The 27,909-nt window shown below is 37.9% G+C and overlaps 2 protein-coding genes across 5 annotated transcripts in view; both read left to right on the top strand.

Annotated features, from left to right (window-relative positions):
- The window catches only part of LOC131704993 (tetra-peptide repeat homeobox protein 1-like), a 335,084-nt gene that overhangs the window by 103,540 nt on the left and 203,635 nt on the right, over positions 1-27,909 (top strand). The window lies entirely within an intron of this gene.
- Positions 1-27,909, top strand: part of LOC117965625 (uncharacterized) — a 57,747-nt gene that overhangs the window by 25,159 nt on the left and 4,679 nt on the right. For 3 of the 4 annotated variants that reach the window (XM_059006831.1, XM_059006828.1, XM_059006829.1), the window contains 14 exons: positions 2,238-2,384; positions 2,484-2,694; positions 8,353-8,481; positions 9,548-9,695; positions 11,310-11,407; positions 11,902-12,059; positions 12,748-12,822; positions 12,922-13,132; positions 18,327-18,455; positions 19,568-19,715; positions 21,331-21,428; positions 21,912-22,069; positions 24,360-24,446; positions 24,546-24,756. In XM_059006831.1, the coding sequence (XP_058862814.1) occupies positions 2,238-2,384; positions 2,484-2,694; positions 8,353-8,481; positions 9,548-9,695; positions 11,310-11,407; positions 11,902-12,059; positions 12,748-12,822; positions 12,922-13,132; positions 18,327-18,455; positions 19,568-19,715; positions 21,331-21,428; positions 21,912-22,069; positions 24,360-24,446; positions 24,546-24,756 (2,008 nt within the window). The remainder of the gene's footprint in view (positions 1-2,237; positions 2,385-2,483; positions 2,695-8,352; positions 8,482-9,547; positions 9,696-11,309; positions 11,408-11,901; positions 12,060-12,747; positions 12,823-12,921; positions 13,133-18,326; positions 18,456-19,567; positions 19,716-21,330; positions 21,429-21,911; positions 22,070-24,359; positions 24,447-24,545; positions 24,757-27,909) is intronic. The other variant, XM_059006830.1, reaches the window with a different exon arrangement.

The following is a 27,909-nucleotide window of genomic DNA, read 5'->3' as shown; positions in this document are numbered from 1 at the left end:
AAGTACAGTATATTATTACTTTTAACTCAAACTGAGTAATACTGAATAAGACATTAACATGACTGTATCTATCAAACAAGTCTAACAATTATCTTCAAGTTCATCTGTGAATACGTAATTATATCTAGCCTATATATATAAACTTATAATATGGCAAATTATTAAAGATACACGTGCCACATTATCATATTCCAAGTTAAATAATATTACGACGGAAAAATGTGTTTTTATTTTGTGACAAAGACATGAAAGTGAGATGGGGTAAAGATTCTCTCAAGCTAGAATTATTTTCTGTTCATGAATATTTAACGTACTTGTTTATTTCTTATTACTCCTACTCCTTAATGCCTTATGGCAAGCCTGCGTATACTGTACTTGTTTGATTTATTTATTTCAATACATACCTCATCATCCTGCTCTGACACATTTAAATATGTGTCCCTGTGTTTGATAAATTCTGATAGCCAGCTCAAAGGTTCAGTATATTTTGGTGTTTTCTTACTTCCACGAGCGTCCCCACTCTTTCCCCTCATTTTTTTTCTTATTTAGCATATCTGTCGTGTATATACATCCATGTCTCCCTACAGAAATGGAAGTAAAAAGTTACAAAATTTCAACTTAATGATTTGATGCACGCGTCTACACCTTGCGTCTCACACATCTCAAGACGCGCACCAATCGCTTATATACTTCCATTTCTCCCTACAGACTTTGACGTCTTTACCAATATGTAACAAAGTGGTTAACAGTGTGCAGGTGCAGGTGATCAATAAAAAGACAGACTATTATAATCCAGGTGCAAGGGTGTTTAATGGTTTGTAATCCAGTTGCCTGATGGCGTAACAACAGTAAATAATAAACAATATTAACAGGCAATACAGCGGCGCGTGTTGCTCTGTTTAAATCCACGGTTGGTTCCCAAATAATAAACAGTCCCGTTCTTATTCACCCACACGTAACAGAAACAAGTCCACAGTGCGTGCTCGAGTGCTCGTAGTGAATATACAGTACTTAATGAAACAAAGTGCAGTGATGTTGTCCAGGTTGGTGCTGGCCTTTGGCGACAGCTCCAGATCGTGTTAGCCGTCTAAATAATTACAAACAGTATTTTTAGAGGTGACAAAACAAAACACTCACGATACTCTTTCACAATACTGGTCCTTCCGGGTCGTTCCTTAACCATAACTGAGGGAACAGATTACGTTGCTTCGACACCTATTTGTACCGTCACACGTGACCCCTTGGTAAACGATTGCAGTCGCTCCTTCAATCCACGACTGCCACATCATTTCCCTTCCATGTCGATGAGTTAGTGCATCGAAGCTCCACCCCCTTTTAACCCTAGTAATAAATTGTCAGGCCAAACAGTCCAGGGTACTCTGTTCCCATTAATTAGCGCCCTCACAGGTCAGGAGGGAAATTTACCACCAAGAATCATTGTCTTTCTGTCACACAATATTATTAGCAATTTCCTTCCATGAGTTATTGCACATTTCACTGTCTTTGTGTTTTAAAAGAGGAATCGTATAGATGTCTATACTTCCTAACCTCCTCAATTAGCTTTTCTTCAAAATCGTCCAAGGTTTCTGCTGTGGACGAGGAAGCGCCTCGCATAAAAAGTTCAGAAATTTCAACTTAACGAATTGATGCGCGTGTCTACACCTTGCGCCTCACACATCTCAAGAGTAGGTTGTACCGCGAGTAGGTTGCGCGTCCTGGACTCTGAATAGCCCTTAATGCTGCTGCTGCTGTTCTGCTGACCTGCGAGTGCAGACTGTTCCTGCACGCTGCAGACGTGGATGAAACACGAAACCTCTCTGGTTGTGTTTTTAGAGTTTTATTAAGAAGAAACAGCAAACAAAAGTTTACGAACACAAAGTCTAGTTTCAGAGTTGTGAGACTCTGAACATAACAGTTCACGTGGATTACAAACAGCGTGTCCGGGTTCAAGATGATGGTAGATTCTCAACAAACTACAAAGAAAATTTAAACCTCAAACCTGATGAAGGCACAGACGTGATGAAACGCGTGCGTTTGTTTGTTTAAGTTTTTTTATATAAATAAAATGAACTGAATTTTAAAGGCAACAGTTGTCATGTCCGTCTTTTAAATGACATGGTGAGTGTGCAGCCGATAATTTGATACGATTATATATATATATATATATATATATATATGTGTGTGTGTGTGTGTGTGTTTGTTTTTCTTTAATTTAATCATTACTTCTGTATTTGCAGTGCACAACATGCCTTCATATCTGCTCAAGTGGGAGAACAATCATCTGATCTTTACCACGGACTAGACCCGAGTCCAGGGCCGAGTCCAGGGCCGAGACCAGAGCCACTTCTCCCTAATCCATGGCGTGGTGTTGAATTTAGTGATGAGTAAGTGATCAGTTTTTTTATTTTTGTATTTTCTGAAATATTTGTAAGACTGAGCTTTTTAAAGTTTGATATTTCTTTTCATTTTTACTTGTTTTACAGTGCTTACAAGAAACTTCAAGAAGAAATAAAAAAACACCAACCACAGCCTAAGGCTTCCACAACAAATATTCTTATTTCGGGCAATGTGGGTTCCGGAAAGTCAAGCTTTATAAATTCTGTGCTCTCAGAACTCAGGAGAGAAGAATTCAACGACAGAGTGCAAAGCTTTCAAACCACGAGACAAGGTGCAGAAACAAGCGTCACACAACATGTAAGTGTTTAAATTCCAACACCTCCTACACTTCTCATCTAGTGTGCTTAATTACTGTGTCCTGTCATCTCACTGGCAGTAACAGCAGAGAAAAAAGCAGCAAGTGCACATGAGGTTCAGGCGCTTTAAGCCGAGGGGACGCTAGTCTACATGTTGCTAGAAACATGTAGAAAGGAAGATTGTTTTTGTAGAAAGTGATGTGGAAGCTACAATTTTGAGCAACTTTGTTGCAAGCGACTTAAAAGGACTTTTGATTTTGTAGAAGCAACATTACATCATAAAATTATTCAACCAATGAAAGTTGTGGGAAAAGTCATGTGACTACCTGCTTCACTGCAAAATAAAAACAAATGGCAGAGAAAATGAATGTGAAACTGAGAAACCGATGTGGACATGGTCAGGGGGGACTCTCCTTATGGTTTTTTTTCAGGATGGTATATATTAGAGGTCGACACGAGTACCCAAAAACCCGGATAAATTACCCGACGCTACCCGGGTCTCGTTCTACTATCCAGGTTTAGGTTTAATAATTTGAGTATTTAAAGAAAATGTCGAAAATTTGACAATACAGTTGTAAGCGCTGGTCTCTGGTCAGCATAATAAAGACAACGTTAAAACAAGCTTTTAACGTCGACAGGAAGGGGTTAACTGACAGGATATCAATGTTTTACAGAAAACAATAACACTTACACAGCGAGTGGCAAGTACACCTCAATAATAACTGCGGTGACTATCCTCTCAGGAACTAAATCGGAAAGAAAACATCCCAACAGTGCTCTACAGTGCAACTAATTTGGTCACACATGTGATTAAACATTTGCTTGTGCGAACGTAAATTTTAATTTAGGCGCACGTGCGCCACTAGAAATTCCTAAAGGTTGACTATAAAAAAAAAACGTGTTTTTTTTTTTTTTTTTAACCTGAAATTATAAAACATTACAAATATTAAAATAACAAAAACAAAACACACATCTAAACTGTCATAGCTCAATCGTAAAGTACTCTGGGAATGTAGTTTATTGGTATCCACTACCCACTGTTAATGACACATTAAAACTACAAATCCCATACCGCGCCAATTTCACTGATTTATCAGTGCGATGGCTACTCGTTTCCAGACAGTTTGAAAACTTCTCAAATCAAGATGAGGAAAATAACAAATTATTTTCATGTGATTGGAGAAGTTTCAAAAGAAAACCGCGATGAACAAAATTTAGATATGTTGGCGTGCTTTACAAGAAATGAGCAATGAAGGCATTTATTATTATTATTATTATTATTATTATTATTATTATTATTATTATTATTATTATTATTATTATTATGTTTCCAGTACTGAAAAAGTACTGGAAACATGCTGTCGACCTCTATCATACTGTATATATTAATGTCACGAGATGAAGTGGAGCGGCATTAAAAAGTTTGACAATTATTATTATCTTCCTTGAATGACCCAATGGAAAATACTTAGACACTTGCTTAGAAAATATTTTATTTTACAGTTCCCAAGTTTTAAAGTCGTTTGATACAACTTAATAGTAAATGGCTAAAAGTCAGTGGACTGTCGGTCCCAAAATTTCTTAATGAGGGTCAAAACACAAAACACTTCTTCCCACACTCCGACCATTTACGAAACAGTTTAGAATGAAACACTGCAGGTATTCACAGCACAGAGAGTTTACTCAATTCCGCTGTGTGGCCTGGTCACCTCATTAACTGGTCACTTAGGACAGTGGTGCGCAAACTGGGGGGCGTGGAGAGTCACACGGGGCGCGAGTATGACTAAAGGGACAGTTCTGTAAATTATATATATATATAAGGATAGAACATTTTTAAATAAATACATAAATGACAGCTAATTAGGCCAAGTTCTTACCATTTCAATGAGCCATTGATGATCACTTTAGTACTTGTAGAAACGGAGAAATTATGTTTGAAGTAGTGAGTGTGTCAGTGAAACTGCAGTGAACAGTTAACAGGCATTTTTTCCCCGGATTTAATGTAAATTGCATATTTTTTCCTAGAAAACACATTCTTAAAAGTCGGAGTGTAAGCCAAATCAAACTCATCAATGGGCATGGGTTTGCATGTTAAGAGCTATGAACACCGGACATGAGCTTGCGAATCAAAAATAATTAAAACTATCGATTTAAATGAGGTAATGCACAACGCAAGCAAAGAGAGTGGTGCGAATGAAGCAAGCAAATAATGAAATACATTTGTTTCATTTGTATTTTGCTACGTGCTGTTCGCGTCGCAATGGACCAATCAGAAATAATGTCAAAGGTAGTGGCTGTCGGACTATCAGTGTCTCGCTCACGCAGAGATTACCTAAATCCTGAAATATATATTCTGGTGTGGAACTGCGGTCACCATGATTTTAGAAGTTGAAATGTTATCAAAGAAAATTCCTTTTCAAATTATATTTGAAATACGGGAAAAAGTCTGTCCTGCGAGCTGTCTTGGAGAATGGTCCAAAATAAAGCAGATTCCTGGTAAATAAGAGAGAGTTGACAGGTCTGAGCTGAGGGGTTGTGTTGTCAGGACAAGACGTGTAATTTGAGTTTGATTCTGTGTGTGATGTATAATTCTATTGTGTGCTCTTGCTTGTGTTTAGGTCTGTAAATTGAGAACACCCGATAAATAGTGAAGTCATGCTTAAACTGAGTGTTTGTTTGTATTGCTACATAGAATAAACCGAGGTGGTTAGAGTCCAGTTTTCTGGCGCACGTTTCCCTTCTCTCGCAGGTGTGGGGATCTGTAGTGAAGGGTGTTGCTTTGTTTATTTTATGTATTTATTTTTGGTATTTATTACGTGTGGTTTGCATGATTTATTCACTTTGCTTTGTCACATTTTAGATTCTTTGGATCGTGGATTTTTCTAGCTTATATTAACGTTTGTTTTTTCTGTTTTGTTTGATTGCTGCACGGTGTGTTTCTTTCTTCATTTGGGCACCTTTGCATGGGCGGGTGTGTGTGTGTGGGGGTGGGGGGGTCCTGGGGGTCCAGACCCCAGGGGCGGACTGGGACCAAAAATCGGCCCGGGAAGTTCGGCTCCACCGGCCCACATTTATATCAAAATCAACATACCGAAATAATAATGAAGTCAGCGCACGCAGCGCGTCGTCATGAAGAAGGATCGGTAAAAAAAACAATAATTGTAAATTGTTGGGGTAAAACTTCTTTATACATTGTAGGCTATATCTACTACCAGGTTTTCAAACATATTAGGGGCGATTTAGGTATTGCAAAGTATAGGCTATGACAGCTGCCATATCATGGCTTCATGATCTAGAAGATACAAATCATAGGCTATCCTATTGAAAATATCGTAGATAATCTAATTGCATATCAGATTATTTTAAACACAAGATTGCCGACAGACTGTCCTCCCTTACGTCGCCAGCAGAGGTCGCAGCAGTGCATGAAGTGCATGAAGTGCACGTTTTGTTCTCTATCTCCAGCTCTTCTTCACATGCTCCACTGTTTCCATCCTCCTCAGGCATCTCACTTGTTGTTCTGACCCTGTATCCATCCCAAGCTGACATTTTCAGTCTGTCCCACTGTGTTAGGGTGATAACAAAAAAATGTGTCCAGCTCTTTGGACTGAGGGCGTGTGAAGTAATCAAAGCTACCAGCCGACCCCCACCCTGCATTCACTTCAAATGCCTGCATATTCTCTCTCTCTCCTTCTCTTTCCTCAGCTGTTGTTCTCTCTGCACTGGACCCTGCAACAGCATCCATTCTGTCCATCTCTCGCTCCTCAAGCTCAGCTGCATCTGCTTTAATATGCATAAATGAACAACAGCAATCAATTAAATTAATACCTTTAGCAAACTTTATTATAATTTGAAAGAATACTCACAAGAACATAGCTTGTTTGATTTATAAAATGGATAGTTCCAGTCCTGCTCTCTGATTGGTCAAAACAGCGATCCAGCCGTGCTATATTCAACCATAGGCCAATGTTAGGCCTTCTCACTGTTCCATAAATTATATCTTTGTGCAACAACCTAATCAACATCGACCTAAGTATCAAACCCAATCAAGTTGATGTCAAACGATTGCTTTAGATTTGGGATTTCGTTAGTGTGATGCAATACATGAAATGTGAAATCCTGTAGGGGGCAATACTATAGCCAAATGGCATGTCATGCTATGGTTTTACAAAGAAAAATTGGCTAATGCCACCATCAGCTTGGCTTGCCATGATTTTGTTTCAGTTTATATCAGCGGTAACCAGGAGAGAGAGAGAGAGAGAGAGAGATGTTTGAGCTAATGTTATTTTTTAGTAACCCAGCTAGCTAGCATAGGACGGCTAGTCGATTTGCTAGCGGAGCTTAGCATAGCTATACATAGCTGACTAGATCTCAAAAGGTGACTAACGTTACAAATATTGGTGTAGCTGTTTTATAAAAGCAATAAGGTAGGAGAGGCTGTGATATATCGTGTAAATAGTCACACCCAAGGCGTTATTAGGTACGAGGAGCAGCCAAGTCTTTAATCTATTTTAATGCAACCATAAACTCTACTGCTTGTACCTGCGGTGCTCGACCCTGCCACAGCGCCATCTTCTTCAGTGGGCTCCTTAGGCTGAGTCGGCTGATTAACACGGGCATCCTGACGTCCCTCACTCTCTCTACTACCAGCCGGCCTATGGAACATGTCCGTTATTTTTGTGCACTTTGCAGCATCTGCCTCGAGAGACCGTCGCCGTTTGTCTCTAATCTTTTCTGCCCCACCTTTTCTTTTTCTCTCCATTTTCTACACTGACACTCATTCACTATCAAAACAAGAGGTTCAAACGAAAGACAAAATCTGGCTGACCAATCCTGTTCTAAGAAAATCCGGGCAAGTCCAATCAGCGAGTGGCCACTCCTCGCCCCCCTTAGATATTGCGATATTGGATCTACCCAAGAGATGACTGGTGTGGTGATGTGTGCGCGCGAGAGAGAGCGAGACTGCCAAGTTAATAACAGCGTCATTCTCAGCATGTAATGGGGGGGAAAAAAATAATAATAATTATAAATCAAACGTAGACCAGTGGCCCACGCAGGTCCAAACAGACCGGCCCGCCGGGGATTCTCCCGCACTTCCCGATGGCCAGTCCGCGCCTGCCAGACCCCTCCCCCCTTTTCATTGAAAATGTCAATATATTGTTTACTTTAACATTATGTTTCGTATCAGGTATCCCCCCTTCACGACAGTCTGGATCCGCCCCTGCTTTGGTGATAGGAGATCTGTGCCTGACGTGTCTCTAACCCACTCCTTTTATTTTTGTCTGCGGTTCTGAGTCTGCATAATATTAATCTCCATCTAGTGGTGCTTGGAAGTTTTGCATGTGTTCTGATTTTTTTAATGTTTGTAACTCATAATCCATTCTAAATGCATTCTTTTGTTGCTTGTAAAAAAAAGTTGCACTTTTGTAATTCATGCAGTTGTCCGAATGTGGTTAATTACTTCTTGTTAAAAGACCAGATTGAGTTCCTTCTGCTCTATATTTAACCTGGGGGTGGCGCAGTCAAGTAAGTTTTGTAGCACTTCAGGTAAATTGGGTTTTCTGGGTTTGAGTGTTAATGTTCCTATACCTGTAGCATGTTACACATAACATCAATGCATACACATAATAAATATGATCATTGTATAATTTCTTTGCAGCTAAGATGCCACACATTCAATGACAAGATCAAAATCTTTGATACAGCAGGATTTGAATTGGAGAAAACAGTAAATGCCACGATAATATTAAAGAAGATCATAGATGGTGAAGTGGCTGAAGGCACAAAGGTATGTAAGTAATGTTAATACAATGATGTGTAAAAGACTTGTAGAAAGCATTTTGAAAGCGCATTGGCTCCTTTGAGTGGCTCAGCAGCTGTAACATCATTGAATACTATTTTTACACAGCGTGATGCAATGCAAGTGAATACAGTTCTCTCTTCCATCATTTACAGTGGCATACAGAAAACAAACACACCATGCATTCACAACTAATGCTTTCAGCTCCTTTAAAATTCAAATTCATGTCAGAAGTAGATACAACTTTCAAACATTCTTAACTTTTTAATTTTTGAATGTCAGGTGTAGCATGTTGGATCTTTTTACACATACACACACATATCTTTGCATCATGCTTTTTTTGGGGGGAGGGGTAATTCTCCCCATTATTACGCTGAAAGAAAACACAGCTTATTTCAATTGTGCTAAAACTGTGAGTTAAAACCACAGCAATTAACCATGCTTAAGTCAGTTCATTTATTCATTTTGTCAACAGCTTGTATCCTGTTAACTAGCAACTGAAGGAGACTTTTTTTTTTTTTTTTTTTTTTTTTAAGTGCCATGTGGTGGTCTGCTTGTTTTTTTATAACACCTTATTCAAAGGATATATATATATATATATATATATATATATATATATATATATATATATATATATATATATATTGAGCAAGGTACTTTACCTAGATTGCTCCAGTAAAAAACCCAACTGTGTAAATGGATAATTGTATGTAAAAAATAATGTGATATCTGTATAATGTGAAATAATGTATAATGTGATAACTTGTAACAATTGTAAGTTGCCCTGGATAAGGGTGTCTGCTAATAAATAAATAATAATAATAATTAACCATACTTAATAACTCAGTTCATTTATTCCCAGCAGGTCATTTTAATAGACCTCAGTCTCTGAATAGCTGCTCTGCTTCTCAATGCATATAGATGACTAACTGGAGGCATTAAAAAGAAAATTGCAATAATCTGTTTTAAAATGGACTTTTCTTGGTAATATTTTAAGTGTCTTTTGAGAAATGGAAACTGTTTTCTAAAACATATTTTTGTTTTTATTTTTTAGTTTGATGGTATTCTGGAAACAAAAAGCTCAATGGAACGAGACAAAATCCACTGTGTTGTGTTGGTTATATCAATTCATACCGATGAAACTGTGGACCCAGCCTTGATTCGGTGTTATGAAGAAATCATTAGAATGCTCAGAGAGACTGGTAATATATCATTAGCATTGTGTGTGCCAATTTCTATGTGTGTGAATATTTATATACTTTATATACTCGATATACAATATATATAGTTTTTTATTTTGTTTCTTTTCCTCCTTCTCTTGCTTTCTCTCTCTTGTATATATTATATATCCCTGCCACCTCCGCCAGGTAAACACCTTCACCTGTTGAGAATAGAATAAATACTGTGCGCTAGATTCAGACTGTTATCATTCCCAATTTGTATGCTAATTTGAATTTGTACATGCTGTATATTGGAATCTAATTGGTAAATAGGGCGTGACACACTGGGAAATACCGCACGCAGCAATCTCCATTTACCGCCACTAATCTGTCCAATTTACTGCCACTTAGCAAATCCATCCCTAAGTGTGTCTCTTGTTTATTTACATTGTAGTTACCTAATAAACGTCTGTGTACTCACACAATTACAGTGTCCATAAATACAATGTACTTGATGCAAGTGCACAATTGTATCAGAAAAGGGTTCAGGTTAGGTGTGTTAGGGTAAGGTGTAGAGTTATGATTAGGGTTGATGATAGGATGAGATAGGGTTAGGATTATATTATGCATACATGCAAGTACACATGCATTGCTACTAAGTACCTACTACATAAATACACAGTAATTAGAGACACTTCATGGTAAGTGATATCACAGTTAGACACCCTGTAAAGACTAACAGGATCTTAAAACTTGCTTTAAACACACCCAGACCAAAGTACTGTAAAACCCTTAAACCACACCTTAAAAGTACACCACAGTTTCTCATTTCCCCAAAAATTGTTTAAATATATCTTCTGCAGTTGTTATTACCTGAAGATAACTTACCTTGTGTTTGGTTAAGTGGTCCTTCCTTCAGCTCACTGTGGTAGATTATCTAGCTGGTAATGACTGCTGCGTTGAACATTACTGCTTAAAAATAGGTCTGGTGGAGAGTCCCCGAGTGGCTCATCTGGCAAAAGCAGTACAGCGCGGCGTGCAGGATGAGTCCTACAGAGCAGGTTCAAATCCTACCTGTGTGCAGTTAGCCGGTCTGTGATGGGGACTCCAAGGGGGCGTTGCATTGGCTCTGACACTCCCAGCGGGTTAGGGAGGGAAAAGCCGGCAGGGACTGTTTCTCCTCATTGGGCCACAGTGAACTCTACAGGCCAGACAGCTGGTAAGCCTGGGCAGAGATCTGCAGGGCAGGCCTTTGTCCTTCAGAGGTTGGTACCTCACTGATATCCGCTCTCGATTTGCTGGGTGTAAAAAAGAAGTTGGCTTGGTTGTGGGATAGGAGGATACCCACTGAACCTTCAGATCTGCTGTGCTGTGTGGAGATCGCTGTTCGGTGAGGAGAAACGATGATAGTTGGAGATTCCAAATTGGGGGTAAAATAATTGGACACTCAAAAATAGGTCTGTTTTCAGTGATGCTGATTAGCATTTTTCTTGGGTAACCCTACCTACAGGGATAAAGGAACATTAGGTTGTTGATGATTAATGTTAATAAAGTCTGTTAAATTAGATGAGTGACCTGAAACATGATCTTTCTTTTTTTCTATCCACAATCACACTAGACACTATATAACAACACTTCTAATGTATCACTTTTCAGGAGTACCATGCCAGCTGCTTGTTACATTTGTTGATAGACTTGTTGAGAAGACTGAGGATTTGAAAAATCTGTACAGGAGAAAAGATATAAAACAAAAGGTGAGTCAAAAGAATATCAACGTGGATTGTAACATATGCTAATAAAATCCAGGGCTCTTCAAGAAGATTTAGTTTCCCAGAGTCCAAGTAGCACTAGACCTGAACTGATAAATGGGTGATTTATTATATATATTTTTTTCAAGTAAACACTAGATACAGGAAAGAAGAACTGTATGAAGTTAAAATCATTTCTTATAAACATCAACTGATTTTGGTGAAATGCAGTAAAACCCAACCGTCCAGAAAACAGCCATCCTTTTTGGATGGGTCAAGGTCAACCCAAATATTCAAGTGTTTATTAATACAACAATGATTGTTTGTGTGGCAATAAAACAAAGAAATATAGAGAAAGAAAAGCTGTAAAATCAGAATGAAAATCACTGTGCAGTATTTCTGGAGGACATCAAGTACAGCATGTTTCACACGACACACATGCAGCAGGCATTGAAATGTGCTGTTCTTTATAAACTAATACTTTATTCATTCTCTTTCAGATTGAAAACTTAGCAAAGGAGATGAGAATTTCAATGAGCAACGTTATTGTGATTTCAAACTACTTCGAGGAGATGAAAATTAACCAAATAAAAGGAACTCTGCTGTTGGAGGCGTTTGCTCAAATGCTGATGGCTGCAAAACCCTTTCAAGAGAGAATGTAGAGTATCACCTGTCACACCTGAAGCACACTGGGTCCATTACTGAATTGGTTAATTGATTGCTAATCGGAGAATAGTCACTTGGTATATAGGGAAGTTGATTCCTTTGTTTGGAGAGAGACTGGGAGCAGCAGGAGGCTGTGGTCCCAGATACAAGAAGTATCACCCAGTCAGTGCTCTCACAGAGTTACTTTTTGTATTTATGAAAATTCAAATCATACTCTTTGTACACTTTGTTAAATCCATTTCTAAACTGTCAGCTTTGCATAAACAGAAAAAAATGTCAATAAGCAGCTCTGAATTATTCAGCATGTAATCTACTGTTTAATCTATCATTTTATGAAAAAAAAAATATTTAAAATACTCTACTTGAGTACTCTTGTTTTAATCTAGTTCTAACGTCAATTAATGATCTTTGAATTAATCAGCAATAACCTTTGCGGCCGATAATTTGATACGATATATATATATATGTGTGTGTGTGTGTGTATATATATATATATATCTATATCTATCTATATATATATATATATATATATATATAGTTTTAGAGTTTGTTTTTCTTTAATTTAATCATTACTTCTGTAAACGCAGAGAACAACATGCCTTAAGATCTGCTGCAGTGGGAGGACAGTCATCTGCTCTGGCAAGAGGTAAATCATATTAAAAGTCTCTTCTTTACCACAGACCAGAGCCGAGACCTGAGCCGAGACCAGAGCCACTTCTCCCTAATCCATGGCGTGAAGTTGAATTTAGTGATGAGTAAGTGATCAGTTTTTTTATTTTGGTATTTTCTGAAATATTTGTAAGACTGAGCTTTTTAAAGTTTGATATTTCTTTTCATTTTTACTTGTTTTACAGTGCTTACAAGAAACTTCAAGAAGAAATAAAAAACCACCAACCACACCCTAAGGCTTCCACAACAAATATTCTTATTTCAGGCAGTGTGGGTTCTGGAAAGTCAAGCTTTATAAATTCGGTGCTCTCAGAACTCAGGAGAGAAGAATTCAACGGCAGAGTGCAAAACATTCAAGCCGTGAGACCAGGTGCAGAAACAAGCGTCACACAACATGTAAGTGTTTAAATTCCATCACCTCCTACACTTCTCATCTAGTGTGTTTAATTACTGTGTCCTGTCATCTCACTGGCAGTAACAGCAGAGACAAAAAACAGCAAGTGCACATGAGGTTCAGGTGCTTTAAGCCGAGGGGACACGAGTCTACATGTTGCTAGAAAAATGTAGAAAGGGAGACTGTAGAAATGTAGAAAGGAAGGGGTTAACTGACAGGATATCAATGTTTTACAGAAAACAATAACACCTACACAGCGAGCGGCAAGTACACCTCAGTAATAATAACAGCGGAGACTATCCTCTCAGGAACTAAATCGGAAAGAAAACATCCTAACGGGTCTACAGTGCAATTAATTTGGTCACACATGTGATTAAACATTTGCTTGTGCGAACATAAATTTTAATTTCCTAAAGGTTGACTATAAAAAATAAACGTTTTTTTTTTTTGTTTTACCTGAAATTATAAAACATTACAAATAATAAAAACAAAACAAACAAAAAAAAAACACACATCTAAACTGTCATAGCTCAATCGTAATGTAGTCTGGGAATGTAGTTTATTGGTATCCACTACCCACTGTTAATGACACATTAAAACTACAAATCCCATACCGCGCCAATTTCACTGATTTATCAGTGCGATGGCTACTCGTTTCCAGACAGTTTGAAAACTTCTCAAATCAAGATGAGGAAAATAACAAATTATTTTCATGTGATTGGAGAAGTTTCAAAAGAAAACCGCAATGAACAAAATTTAGATATGTTGGCGTGCTTTACAAGAAATGAGCAATGAAGGCATTTATTATTATTATTATTATTATTATTATTATTATTATTATTATTATTATTATGTTTCCAGTACTGAAAAAGTACTGGAAACATGCTGCCGGCCTCTATCATACTGTATATATTAATGTCACGAGGTGAAGTGGAGCGGCATTAAAAAGTTTGACAATTATTATTATTATCTTCCTTGAATGACCCAATGGAAAATAGTTAGACACTTGCTTAGAAAATATTTTATTTTACAGTTCCCAAGTTTTAAAGTCGTTTGATACAACTTAATAGTAAATGGCTAAAAGTCAGTGGACTGTCGGTCCCAAGATTTCTTAATGAGGGTCAAAACACAAAACACTTCTTCCCACACTCCGACCATTTACGAAACAGTTTAGAATGAAACACTGCAGGTATTCACAGCACAGAGAGTTTACTCAATGCCACTGTGTGGCTTGTCACCTCATTAACTGGTCATTTAGGACAGTGGTGCGCAAACTGGGGGGCGTGGAGAGTCACACGGGGCGCGAGTATGACTAAAGGGACAGTTCTGTAAATTATATATATATATATATATATATATATATATATATATATATATATATAAGGATAGAACATTTTTAAATAAATACATAAATGACAGCTAATTAGGCCAAGTTCTTACCATTTCAATGAGCCATTGATGATCACTTTAGTACTTGTAGAAACGGAGAAATTATGTTTGAAGTAGTGAGTGTGTCAGTGAAACTGCAGTGAACAGTTAACAGGCATTTTTTCCCCGGATTTAATGTAAATTGCATATTTTTTCCTAGAAAACACATTCTTAAAAGTCGGAGTGTAAGCCAAATCAAACCCGTCAATGGGCATGGGTTTGCATGTTAAGAGCTATGCACACCGGACGTGAGCTTGCGAATCAAAAATAATTAAAACTATCGATTTAAATGGAGTAATGCACAACACAAGCGAAGCGAGTAGCGCGAATGAAGCAAGCAAATAATGAAATACATTTGTTTCATTTGTATTTTGCTACGTGCTGTTCGCGTCGCAATGGACCAATCAGAAATAATGTCAAAGGTAGTGGCTGTCGGACTATCAGTGTCTCGCTCACGCAGAGATTACCTAAATACTGAAATATATATTCTGATGTGGAACTGCGGTCACCATGATTTTAGAAGTTGAAATGTTATCAAAGAAAATTCCTTTTTAAATTATGTTTGAAATACGGGAAAAAGTCTGTCCTGCGAGCTGTCTTGGAGAATGGTTCAAAATAAAGCAGATTCCTGGTAAATAAGAGAGAGTTGACAGGTCTGAGCTGAGGGGTTGTGTTGTCAGGACAAGACGTGTAACTTGAGTTTGATTCTGTGTGTCCACCGGCCCACATTTATGTCAAAATCAACATACCGAAATAATAATGAAGTCAGCGCACGCAGCGCGTCGTCATGAAGAAGGATCGGTAAAAAAAACAATAATTGTAAATTGTTGGGGTAAAACTTCTTTATACATTGTAGGCTATATCTACTACCAGGTTTTCAAACATATTAGGGGCGATTTAGGTATTGCAAAGTATAGGCTATGACAGCTGCCATATCATGGCTTCATGATCTAGAAGATACAAATAATAGGCTATCCTATTGAAAATGTCATAGATTTTTCCGTCTACGAAATATTTTTGTCTCTGCACGTCTCTCTGTCTGCCAACGCTTTGCGGTCAGTGAATGCAACATTGTATCAGAGCTAAATTCTTTCGCCAGTTTGTCCAGTTTACGCACCATGGATTATTTAATTGATGGCTCTGCTCTATGAAATTACAATTTTCTGTTTACAGTAATGGGTGGTCTAAAATCTAATTGCATATCAGATTATTTTAAACACAAGATTGCCGACAGTTGGTAGGCTGTTATTTAGTATTGGTATTTACTGTAAGCAAATAATAAACATGGGTAGCCCATTTATCAAGTAGAAAGAAACCATTCTCCGCACACCAATACCAACCTCAGTAGGCCTAATAATAAACTGTAAAGTATAAACACACATCTTATTCATCAATTCTAGAAACCATCACTGACCTCACACAGATTGCGCTCTCTCAATAGGCCTAATAAAAAAAATTAAAAAAACCCTGTAAATTCTAAACACATTGGCTCATATTTAGCAATTCTAGAAACCATTAGCAGCACTCAGCGCCAATACCAACCCAAAAGTACAATAGGGTTTCAGAACCCCTAATTATATCTCAAAATACAGTCAACTACTTCACCCAAATCCACAAATGCCTGCATATTCTCTCTCTCTCCTTCTCTTTCCTCAGCTGTTGTTCTCTCTGCACTGGACCCTGCAACAGCATCCATTCTGTCAATCTCTCGCTCCTCAAGCTCAGCTGCATCTGCTTTAATATGCATAAATGAACAACAGCAATCAATTAAATTAATACCTTTAGCAAACTTTATTATAATTTGAAAGAATACTCACAAGAACATAGCTTGTTTGATTTATAAAATGGATAGTTCCAGTCCTGCTCTATGATTGGTCAAAACAGCGATCCAGCCGTGCTATATTCAACCATAGGCCACTGTTAGGCCTTCTCACTGTTCCATAAATTATATCTTTGCGCAACAACCTAATCAACATCGACCTAGGTATCAAATCCAATCAAGTTGATGTCAAACGATTGCTTTAGATTTGGGATTTCGTTAGTGTGATGCAATACATGCAATGTGAAATCTACGCTGCAAGTGTCCTGTAGGGGGCAATACTATAGCCAAATGGCATGTCATGCTATGGTTTTACAAAGAAAAATTGGCTAATGCCACCATCAGCTCGGCTTGCCATGATTTTGTTTCAGTTTATATCAGCAGTAACCAGCAGAGAGAGAGAGAGAGAGAGAGAGAGAGAGAGAGAGAGAGAGAGAGAGAGAGAGAGAGAGAGAGACAGAGAGACAGAGAGAGAGAGAGAGAGAGAGAGAGAGAGAGAGAGAGAGAGAGAGAGAGAGAGAGAGAGATGTTTGAGCTAATGTTATTTTTTAGTATCCCAGCTAGCTAGCATAGGACGGCTAGTCGATTTGCTAGCGGAGCTTAGCATAGCTATACATAGCTGACTAGATCTCAAAAGGCGACTAACGTTACAAAAATTGGTGTAGCTGTTTTATAAAAGCAATAAGGTAGGAGAGGCTGTGATATATCGTGTAAATAGTCACACCCAAGGCGTTATTAGGTACGAGGAGCAGCCAAATCTTTAATCTATTTTAATGCAACCATAAACTCTACTGCTTGTACCTGCGGTGCTCGACCCTGCCACAGCGCCATCTTCTTCAGTGGGCTCCTTAGGCTGAGTCGGCTGATTAACACGGGCATCCTGACGTCCCTCACTGTCTCTACTACCAGCCGGCCTATGGAACATGTCCGTTATTTTTGTGCACTTTGCAGCATCTGCCTCGAGAGACCGTCGCCGTTTGTCTCTAATCTTTTCTGCCCCACCTTTTCTTTTTCTCTCCATTTTCTACACTGACACTCATCCACTATCAAAACAAAAGGTTCAAACGAAAGACAAAATCTGGCTGACCAATCCCGTTCTAAGAAAATCCGGGCAAGTCCAATCAGCGAGTGGCCACTCCTCGCCCCCCTTAGATATTGCGATATTGGATCTACCCAAGAGATGACTGGTGTGGTGATGTGTGCGCGCGAGAGAGCAAGACTGCCAAGTTAATAACAGCGTCATTCTCAGCATGTAATGGGGGGGAAAAAAATAATAATAATTATAAATCAAACGTAGACCAGTGGCCCACGCAGGTCCAAACAGACTGGCCCGCCGGGGATTCTCCCGCACTTCCCGATGGCCAGTCCGCGCCTGCCAGACCCCTCCCCCCTTTTCATTGAAAATGTCAATATATTGTTTACTTTAACATTATGTTTCGTATCAGGTATCCCCCCGTCACGACAGTCTGGATCCACCCCTGCTTTGGTGATAGGAGATCTGTGCCTGACGTGTCTCTAACCCACTCCTTTTATTTTTGTCTGCGGTTCTGAGTCTGCATAACATTAATCTCCATCTAGTGGCGCTTGGAAGTTTTGCATGTGTTCTGATTTTTTTAATGTTTGTAACTCATAATCCATTCTAAATGCATTCTTTTGTTGCTTGTAAAAAAAAGTTGCACTTTTGTAATTCATGTCCACTAGTTTTCATTTAATTGAAAAGTGTTTGCAGTTGTCGGAATGTGGTTAATTACTTCTTGTTAAAAGACCAGATTGAGTTCCTTCTGCTCTATATTTAACCTGGGGGTGGTGCAGTCGAGCAAGTTTTGTAGCACTTTATGTTAATTGGGTTTTCTGGGTTTCAGTGTTAATGTTCCTATACCTGTAGCATGTTACACATAGCATCAATGCATACGCATAATAAATATGATCATTGTATAATTTCTTTTCAGCTGAAATGCCACACATTCAATGACAAGATGAAAATCTTTGATACAGCAGGATTTGAATTGGGGAAAACAGTAAATGCCTCGATAATATTAAAGAAGATCATAGATGGTGAAGTGGCTGAAGACACAAAGGTATGTAAGTAATGTTAATGCAATGATGTGTAATAGACTTGTAGAAAGCATTTTGAAAGCGCATTGGCTCCTTTGAGTGGTTCAGCAGCTGTAACATCATTGAATACTATTTTTACACAGCGTGATGCAATACAAGTGAATACAGTTCTCTCTTCCATCATTTACAGTGGCATACAGAAAAACAAACACACCATGCATTCACAACTAATGCTTTCAGCTCCTTTAAAATTCAAATTCATGCCAGAAGTAGATACAACTTTCAAACATTCTTAACTTTTTAATTTTTGAATGTCAGGTGTAGCATGTTGGATCTTTTTACACATACACACACATATCTTTGCATCATGCTTTTTTTGGGGGGAGGGGTAATTCTCCCCATTATTATGCTGAAAGAAAACACAGCTTATTTCAATTGTGCTAAAACTGTGTGAGTTAAAACCACAGCAGTTAACCATGCTTAAGTCAGTTCATTTATTCATTTTGTCAACAGCTTGTATCCTGTTAACTGACAACTGAAGGAGACTTTTTTTTTTTTTTTTTTTTTAAGTGCCATGTGGTGGTCTGCTTGTTTTTTTATAACACCTTATTCAAAGGATATATATATATATATATATATATATATATATATATATATATATATATATATATATATATATAGATATAGATAGATATAGATAGATATAGATATAGATATATATATTGAGCAAGGTACTTTACCTAGATTGCTCCAGTAAAAAACCCAACTGTATAAATGGATAATTGTATGTAAAAAATAATGTGATATCTGTATAATGTGAAATAATGTATAATGTGATATCTTGTAACAATTGTAAGTCGCCCTGGATAAGGGTGTCTGCTAATAAATAAATAATAATAATAATAATTAACCATACTTAATAAGTTAGTTCATTTATTCCCAGCAGGTCATTTTAATAGACCTCAGTCTCTGAATAGCTAATCTGCTTCTCAATAAATATAGATGACTAACTGGATTCATTAAAAAGAAAATTGTAATAATCTCTTTTAAAATTGACTTTTCTTGGTAATATTTTAAGTGTCTTTTGAGAAATGGAAACTGTTTTCTAAAACGTATTTTTGTTTTTATTTTTTAGTTTGATGGTATTCTGGAAACAAAAAGCTCAATGGAACGAGACAAAATCCACTGTGTTGTGTTGGTTATATCAATTCATACCGATGAAACTGTGGACCCAGCCTTGATTTGGTTTTATGAAGAATTAATTGGAACGCTCACAGAGACTGGTAATATATCATTAGCATTGTGTGTGCCAATTTCTGTGTGTGTGTGTCTATATATTTATATACTTCATATACTCGATATACAATATATATAGTTTTTTGTTTTGTTTCTTTTCCTCCTTCTCTTGCTTTCTCTCTCTTGTATATATTATATATCCCTGCCGCCTCCACCAGGTAAACACCTTCACCTGTTGAGAATAGAATAAATACTGTGCGCTAGCTTCAGACTGTTATCATTCCCAATTTGTATGCTAATTTGAATTTGTACATGATGTATATTGGAATCTAATTGGTAAATAGGGTGTGACACGCTGGGAAATACCGCATGCAGCAATCTCCATTTACCACCACTAATCTGTCCAATTTACTGCCACTTAGCAAATCCATCCCTAAGTGTGTCTCTTGTTTATTTACATTGTAGTTACCTAATAAACGCCTGTGTACTCACACAATTACAGTGTCCATAAGTACAATGTACTTGATGCAAGTGCACAATTGTATCAGAAAAGGGTTCAGGTTAGGTGTGTTAGGGTAAGGTGTAGAGTTATGATTAGGGTTGATGATAGGATGAGATAGGGTTAGGATTATATTATGCATACATGCAAGTCCACATGCATTGCTACTAAGTATCTACTACATAAATACACAGTAATTAGAGACACTTCATGTAAAGTGTTATCACAGTTAGACACCCTGTAAAGACTAACAGGGTCTTAAAACTCGCTTTAAACAGACCCAGACCAAAGTACTGTAAAACCCTTAAACCACACCTTAAAAGTACACCACAGTTTCTCATTTCCCCCAAAATTGTTTAAATATATCTTCTGCAGTTGTTATTACCTGAAGATAACTTACCTTGTGTTTGGTTAAGTGGTCCTTCCTTCAGCTCACTGTGGTAGATTATCTAGCTGGTAATGACTGCTGCGTTGAACATTACTGCTTAAATAGGTCTGGTGGAGAGTCCCCGAGTGGCTCATCTGGCAAAAGCAGTACCGCACGGCGTACAGGATGAGTCCTACAGAGCAGGTTCAAATCCTGCCTGTGTGCAGTTAGCCGGTCTGTGCTGGGGACTTCAAGGGGGCGTTGCATTGGCTCTGACGCTCCCAGCGGGTTAGGGAGGGAAAAGCCGGCAGGGACTGTTTCTCCTCATTGGGCCACAGTGAACTCTACAGGCCAGACAGCTGGTAAGCCTGGGCAGAGATCTGCAGGGCTGGCCTTTGTCCTTCAGAGGTCGGTACCTCACTGATATCCGCTCTCGATTTGCTGGGTGTAAAAAGGTTGGCTTGGTTGTGGGATAGGAGGATACCCACTGAACCTTCAGATCTGCTGCACTGTGTGGAGATCGCTGTTCGGTGAGGAGAAACGATGATAGTTGGAGATTCCAAATTGGGGGTAAAATAATTGGACACTCAAAAATAGGTCTGTTTTCAGTGATGCTGATTAGCATTTTTCTTGGGTAACCCCTCCAACAGGAGTAAAGGAACATTAGGTTGTTGATGATTAATGTTAATAAAGTCTGTTAAATTAGATGAGTGACCTGAAACATGATCTTTCTTTTTTTCTATCCACAATCACACTAGACACTATATAACAACACTTCTAATGTATCACTTTTCAGGAGTACCATACCAGCTGCTTGTTACATTTGTTGATAGACTTGTTGAGAAAACTGTGGATTTGAAAAATCTGTACAGGAGAAGAGATATAAAACAAAAGGTGAGTCAAAAGAATATCAACATGGATTGTAACATACGCTAATAAAATCCAGGGCTCTTCAAGAAGATTTAGTTTCCCAGAGTCCAAGTAGCACTAGACCTGAACTGATAAATTGGTGATTTTCTTTTCAAATAAACACTAGATACAGGAAAGAAGAACTGTATGAAGTTAAAATCATTTCTTATAACCATCAACTGATTTTGGTGAAATACAGTAAAACCCAAACATCCAGAAAACAGCCATCCTTTTTGGATGGGTCAAGGTCAACCCAAATATTCAAGTGTTTATTAATACAACAATGATTGTTTGTGTGGCAATAAAACAAAGAAATATAGAGAAAGAAAAGCTGTAAAATCAAAATGAAAATCGCAGTGGAGTATTTCTGGAGGACATCAAGTACAACATGTTTCACACGACACACATGCAGCAGGCATTGAAATGTGCTGTTCTTTCTAAACTAATACTTTACTCATTCTCTTTCAGATTGAAAACGTAGCAAAGAAGATGAGAATTTCAATGAGCAACGTCCTTGTGGTTTCAAACTACTTCGAGGAGATGAAGATTAACCAAATAAAAGGAACTCTGCTGTTGGAGGCGTTTGCTCAAATGCTGATGGCTGCAAAACCCTTTCAAGAGAGAATGTAGAGTATCACCTGTCACACCTGAAGCACGCTGAGTCCATTACTGAATTGGTTAATTGATTGCTAATCGGAGAATAGTCACTTGGTATATAGGGAAGTTGATTCCTTTGTTTGGAGAGAGACTGGGAGCAGCAGGAGGCTGTGGTCCCAGATACAAGAACTATCACCCAGTCAGCGCTCTCACAGAGTTACTTTTTGTATTTATGAAAATTCAAATCATACTCTTTTTGTACACTTTGTTATATCCATTTCTAAGCTGTCAGCTTTGCATAAACAGAAAAAAATGTCAATAAGCAGCTTTGAATTATTCAGCATGTAATCTACTGTTTAATCTATCATTTTATGAAAAAAAATTATTTACTCTACTTGAGTACTCTTGTTTAAATCTCGTTCTAACGTCAATTAATGATCTTTGAATTAATCAGCAATAACCTTTGAGGCCGATAATTTGATACGATTATATATACAGACGTGCTCAAATTTGTTGGTACCCCTTCACAAAAAACGAAGAATGCACAATTTTCTCTGAAATAACTTGAAACTGACAAAAGTAATTGGCATCCACCATTGTTTATTCCATATTTAATAGAAATCAGACTTTGCTTTTGATCTTTTTTTCAACATAATATTGTAAATAATAAAACAAATGAAAATGGCATGGACAAAAATGATGGGACCGCTAACCTAATATTTTGTTGCACAACCTTTAGAGGCAATCACTGCAATCAAACATTTTCTGTAGCTCTCAATGAGACTTCTGCACCTGTTAACAGGTAGTTTGGCCCACTCTTCCTGAGCAAACTGCTCCAGCTGTCTCAGGTTTGATGGGTGCCTTCTCCAGACTGCAAGTTTCAGCTCTTCCCATAGATGTTCGATAGGATTCAGATCAGGACTCATAGAAGGCCACTTCAGAATAGTCCAATGTTTTGTTCTTATCCATTCTTGGGTGCTTTTAGCTGTGTGTTTTGGGTCATTATCCTGTTGGAGGACCCATGACCTGCAACTGAGACAGAGCTTTCTGACACTGGGCAGTACGTTTCGCTCCAGAATGCCTTGATAGTCTTGAGATTTCATTGTGCCCTGCACAGATTCAAGGCACCCTGTGCCAGACGCAGCAAAGCAGCCCCAAAACATAACCGAGCCTCCTCCATGTTTCACTGTAGGTATGGTGTTCTTTTCTTTGAAAGCTTCATTTTTTCGTCTGTGAACATAGAGCTGATGTGACTTGCCAAAAAGCTCCAGTTTTGACTCATCTGTCCAAAGGACATTCTCCCAGAAGGATTGTGGCTTGTCAATATGCATTTTAGCAAATTCCAGTCTGGCTTTTTTATGTTTTTCTGTCAAAAGTGGAGTCCTCCTGGGTCTTCTTCCATGGAGCCCACTTTCGCTCAAAAAGCGACGGATGGTGCGATCAGAAACTGACGTACCTTCACCTTGGAGTTCAGCTTGTATCTCTTTGGCAGTTATCCTTGGCTCTTTTTCTACCATTCGCACTATCCTTCTGTTCAATCTGGGGTCGATTTTCCTCTTGTGGCCGCGCCCAGGGGGGTTGGCTACATTTCCATGGACCTTAAACTTCTTAATAATATTTGCAACTGTTGTCACAGGAACATCAAGCTGCTTGGAGATGGTCTTGTAGCCTTTACCTTTACCATGCTTGTCTATTATTTTCTTTCTGATCTCCTCAGACAACTCTCTCCTTTGCTTTCTCTGGTCCATGTTCAGTGTGGTGCACACAATGATACCAAACAGCACAGTGACTACTTTTCTCCATTTAAATAGGCTGAATGACTGATTACAAGATAGGAGACATGTGTGATACTAATTAAAGAAACTAATTAGTTTGAAATATCACTATAATCCAATTATTTATTATCTTTTCTAAGGGGTACCAACAACTGTGTCCAGGCCATTTTAGAATATCTTTGTAGAATAAGCAATAATTCATCTCTTTTCACAGCTTCTTTGCTTTAGTCTATGACATACCAAAGGCATGCAAGTATACATGATAAAATAGCTTTTAATTTCATCACTTTTCAGGAGAAATTAAGCATTATTTCAATGAGCTGTAAGGGTACCAACAAATTTGAGCACGTCTGTGTGTATATATATATATATATATATATATATATATATATATATATATATTTTTAGAGTTAGTTTTTCTTTAATTTAATCATTACTTCTGTAAACGCAGAGAACAACATGCCTTAAGATCTGCTGCAGTGGGAGGACAGTCATCTGCTCTGGCAAGAGGTAAATCATATTAAAAGTCTGATCTTTACCACAGACCAGAGCCGAGACCTGAGCCGAGACCAGAGCCGAGACCAGAGCCACTTCTCCCTAATCCATGGCGTGAAGTTGAATTTAGTGACGAGTAAGTGATCAGTTTTTTTATTTTGGTATTTTCTGAAATATTTGTAAGACTGAGCTTTTTAAAGTTTGATATTTCTTTTCATTTTTACTTGTTTTACAGTGCTTACAAGAAACTTCAAGAAGACATAAAAAACCACCAACCACACCCTAAGGCTTCCACAACAAATATTCTTATTACGGGCAATGTGGGTTTCGGAAAGTCAAGCTTTCTAAATTCTGTGCTCTCAGAACTCAGGAGAGAAGAATTCAACGACAGAGTGGAAAACATTCAAGCCGTGAGACCAGGTGCACAAACAAGCGTCACACAACGTGTAAGTGTTTAAATTCCAACACCTCCTACACTTCTCATCTAGTGTGCTTAATTACTGTGTCCTGTCATCTCACTGGCAGTAACAGCAGAGTCAAAAGCAGCAAGTGCACATGAGGTTCAGGTGCTTTAAGCCGAGGGGACACGAGTCTACATGTTGCTAGAAAAATGTAGAAAGGGAGATATTTTTTGGAGAAAGTGACATGGAAGCTACAATTTCAAGCAACTTTGTTGCAAGCAACTTAAAAGGATTTTTTGATTTTATAGAAGCAACTTTACATCATAAAATTATTCAACCAATGAAAGTGGGAAAAGTCATGTGACTACCTGCTTCACTGCAAAATAAAAACAAATGGCAGAGAAAATGAATGTGAAACCGATGTGGACATGGTCAGGGAGACTCTCCTTATGGGTTTTTTTCAGGGTGGTATATATTAGAGGTCGACACGGGTACCCAAAAACTCAGATAAATTACCCGACGCTACCCGGGTCTCGTTCTACTATCCAGGTTTAGGTTTACTGATTTGAAAATTTAAAGAAAATGTCGAAAATTGACAATACAGTTGTAAGCGCTGGTCTCTGGTCAGCATAATAAAGACAACGTTAAAACAAGCTTTTAACGTCGGCAGGGAGGGGTTAACTGACAGGATATCAATGTTTTACAGAAAACAATAACACCTACACAGCGAGTGGCAAGTACACCTCAATAATAATAACAGCGGTGACTATCCTCTCAGGAACTAAATCGGAAACAAAACATCCTAACAGGGGTCTACAGTGCAATTAATTTGGTTGCATATGCGACTAAACATTTGCTTGTGCGAACATAAATTTTAATTTAGGGGCACGTGCGCCACTAGAAATTCCTAAAGGTTGACTATAAAAAAATAAACGTGTTTTTTTTTTGTTTTTTTTTACCTGAAATTATAAAACATTACAAATAATAAAAACAAAACAAACAAAAAAAAAACACACATCTAAACTGTCATAGCTCAATCGTAATGTACTCTGGGAATGTAGTTTATTGGTGTCCACTACCCACTGTTAATGACACATTAAAACTACAAATCCCATACCGCGCCAATTTCACTGATTTATCAGTGCGATGGCTACTCGTTTCCAGACAGTTTGAAAACTTGTCAAATCAAGATGAAGAAAATAACAAATTATTTTCATGTGATTGGAGAAGTTTCAAAAGAAAACCGCAATGAACAAAATTTAGATATGTTGGCGTGCTTTACAAGAAATGAGCAATGAAGGCATTTATTATTATTATTATTATTATTATTATTATTATTATTATTATTATTATTATTATTATTATTATTATTATGTTTCCAGTACTGAAAAAGTACTGGAAACATGCTGCCGGCCTCTATCATACTGTATATATTAATGTCACGAGGTGAAGCGGAGCGGCATTAAAAAGTTTGACAATTATTATTATTATCTTCCTTGAATGACCCAATGGAAAATAGTTAGACACTTGCTTAGAAAATATTTTATTTTACAGTTCCCAAGTTTTAAAGTTGTTTGATACAACTTAATAGTAAATGGCTAAAAGTCAGTGGACTGTCGGTCCCAAAATTTCTTAATGAGGGTCAAAACACAAAACATTTCTTCCCACACTCCGACTATTTACGAAACAGTTTAGAATGAAACACTGCAGGTATTCACAGCACAGAGAGTTTACTCAATGCCACTGTGTGGCCTGGTCACCTAATTAACTGGTCATTTAGGACAGTGGTGTGCAAACTGGGGGGCGTGGAGAGTCATACGGGGCGCGAGTATGACTAAAGGGACAGTTCTGTAAATATATATATATATATATATATATATAAGGATAGAACATTTTTAAATAAATACATAAATGACAGCTAATTAGGCCAAGTTCTTACCATTCCAATGAGCCACTGACGATCACTTTAGTACTTGTAGAAACAGAGAAATTGTGTTTGAAGTGGTGAGTGTGTCAGTGAAAGTTTATAAAAAAAATAAAAAAAAAACACTAATGTTTTAACAGGCATTGTTTTCCCGGATTTAATGTAAATTGCATATTTTTTCCTAGAAAACACATTCTTAAAAGTCGGAGTGTAAGCCAAATCAAACTCATCAATGGGCATGGGTTTGCATGTTAAGAGCTATGCACACCGGACATGAGCTTGCGAATCAAAAATAATTAAAACTATCGATTTAAATGGAGTAATGCACAACACAAGCGAAGCGAGTAGCGCGAATGAAGCAAGCAAATAATGAAATACATTTGTTTCATTTGTATTTTGCTACGTGCTGTTCGCGTCGCAATGGACCAATCAGAAATAATGTCAAAGGTAGTGGCTGTCGGACTATCAGTGTCTCGCTCACGCAGAGATTACCTAAATCCTGAAATATATATTCTGGTGTGGAACTGCGGTCACCATGATTTTAGAAGTTGAAATATTATCAAAGAAAATTCCTTTTCAAATTATGTTTAAAATACGGGAAAAAAGTCTGTCCTGCGAGCTGTCTTGGAGAATGGTCCAAAATAAAGCAGATTCCCGGTAAATAAGAGAGAGTTGACAGGTCTGAGGTGAGGGGTTGTGTTGTCAGGACAAGACGTGTAATTTGAGTTTGACTGTGTGTGATATATAATTCTATTGTGTGCTCTCGCTTGTTTAGGTCTGTAAATCAAGACCACTTGATAAATAGTGAAGTCTTGCTTAAACTGAGTGTTTGTCTGTATTGCTGCATAGAATAAACCGAGGTGGTTCGAGTCCAGTTTCCAGCACATGTTTCCCTCCTCTCGCAGGTGTGGGGATCTGTAGTGAAGGGTGTTGCTTTGTTTATTTTTATGCATTTATTTTTGGTATTTATTATGTATGGTTTGCATGATTTATTCTCTTTGATTTGTCACGTTTTTGATTCTTTGGATCACGGATTTTTCTAGCTTATATTAACGTTTGTTTGTTCTGTTTTGTTTGATTGCTGCACGGTGTGTTTCTTTCTTCATTCAGGCACCTTTGCATGGGCGTGTGTGGGGGGGGTGGGGGTCCTGGGGGTCCAGACCCCTCCCCCCTTTTCATTAAAAATGTCAATATATTGTTTACTTTAACATTGTTTCATATCGGGTATCCCCCCTTCATGACAGTGTGGATCCGCCCCTGCTTTGGTGATAGGA

The sequence above is a fragment of the Acipenser ruthenus genome, chromosome 34, assembly GCF_902713425.1.
Source record: "Acipenser ruthenus chromosome 34, fAciRut3.2 maternal haplotype, whole genome shotgun sequence".
Taxonomy (NCBI): domain Eukaryota; kingdom Metazoa; phylum Chordata; class Actinopteri; order Acipenseriformes; family Acipenseridae; genus Acipenser; species Acipenser ruthenus.
Note: the sequence above shows the minus strand (reverse complement) of the source record. Positions and strands in the feature narration are given on the sequence as shown.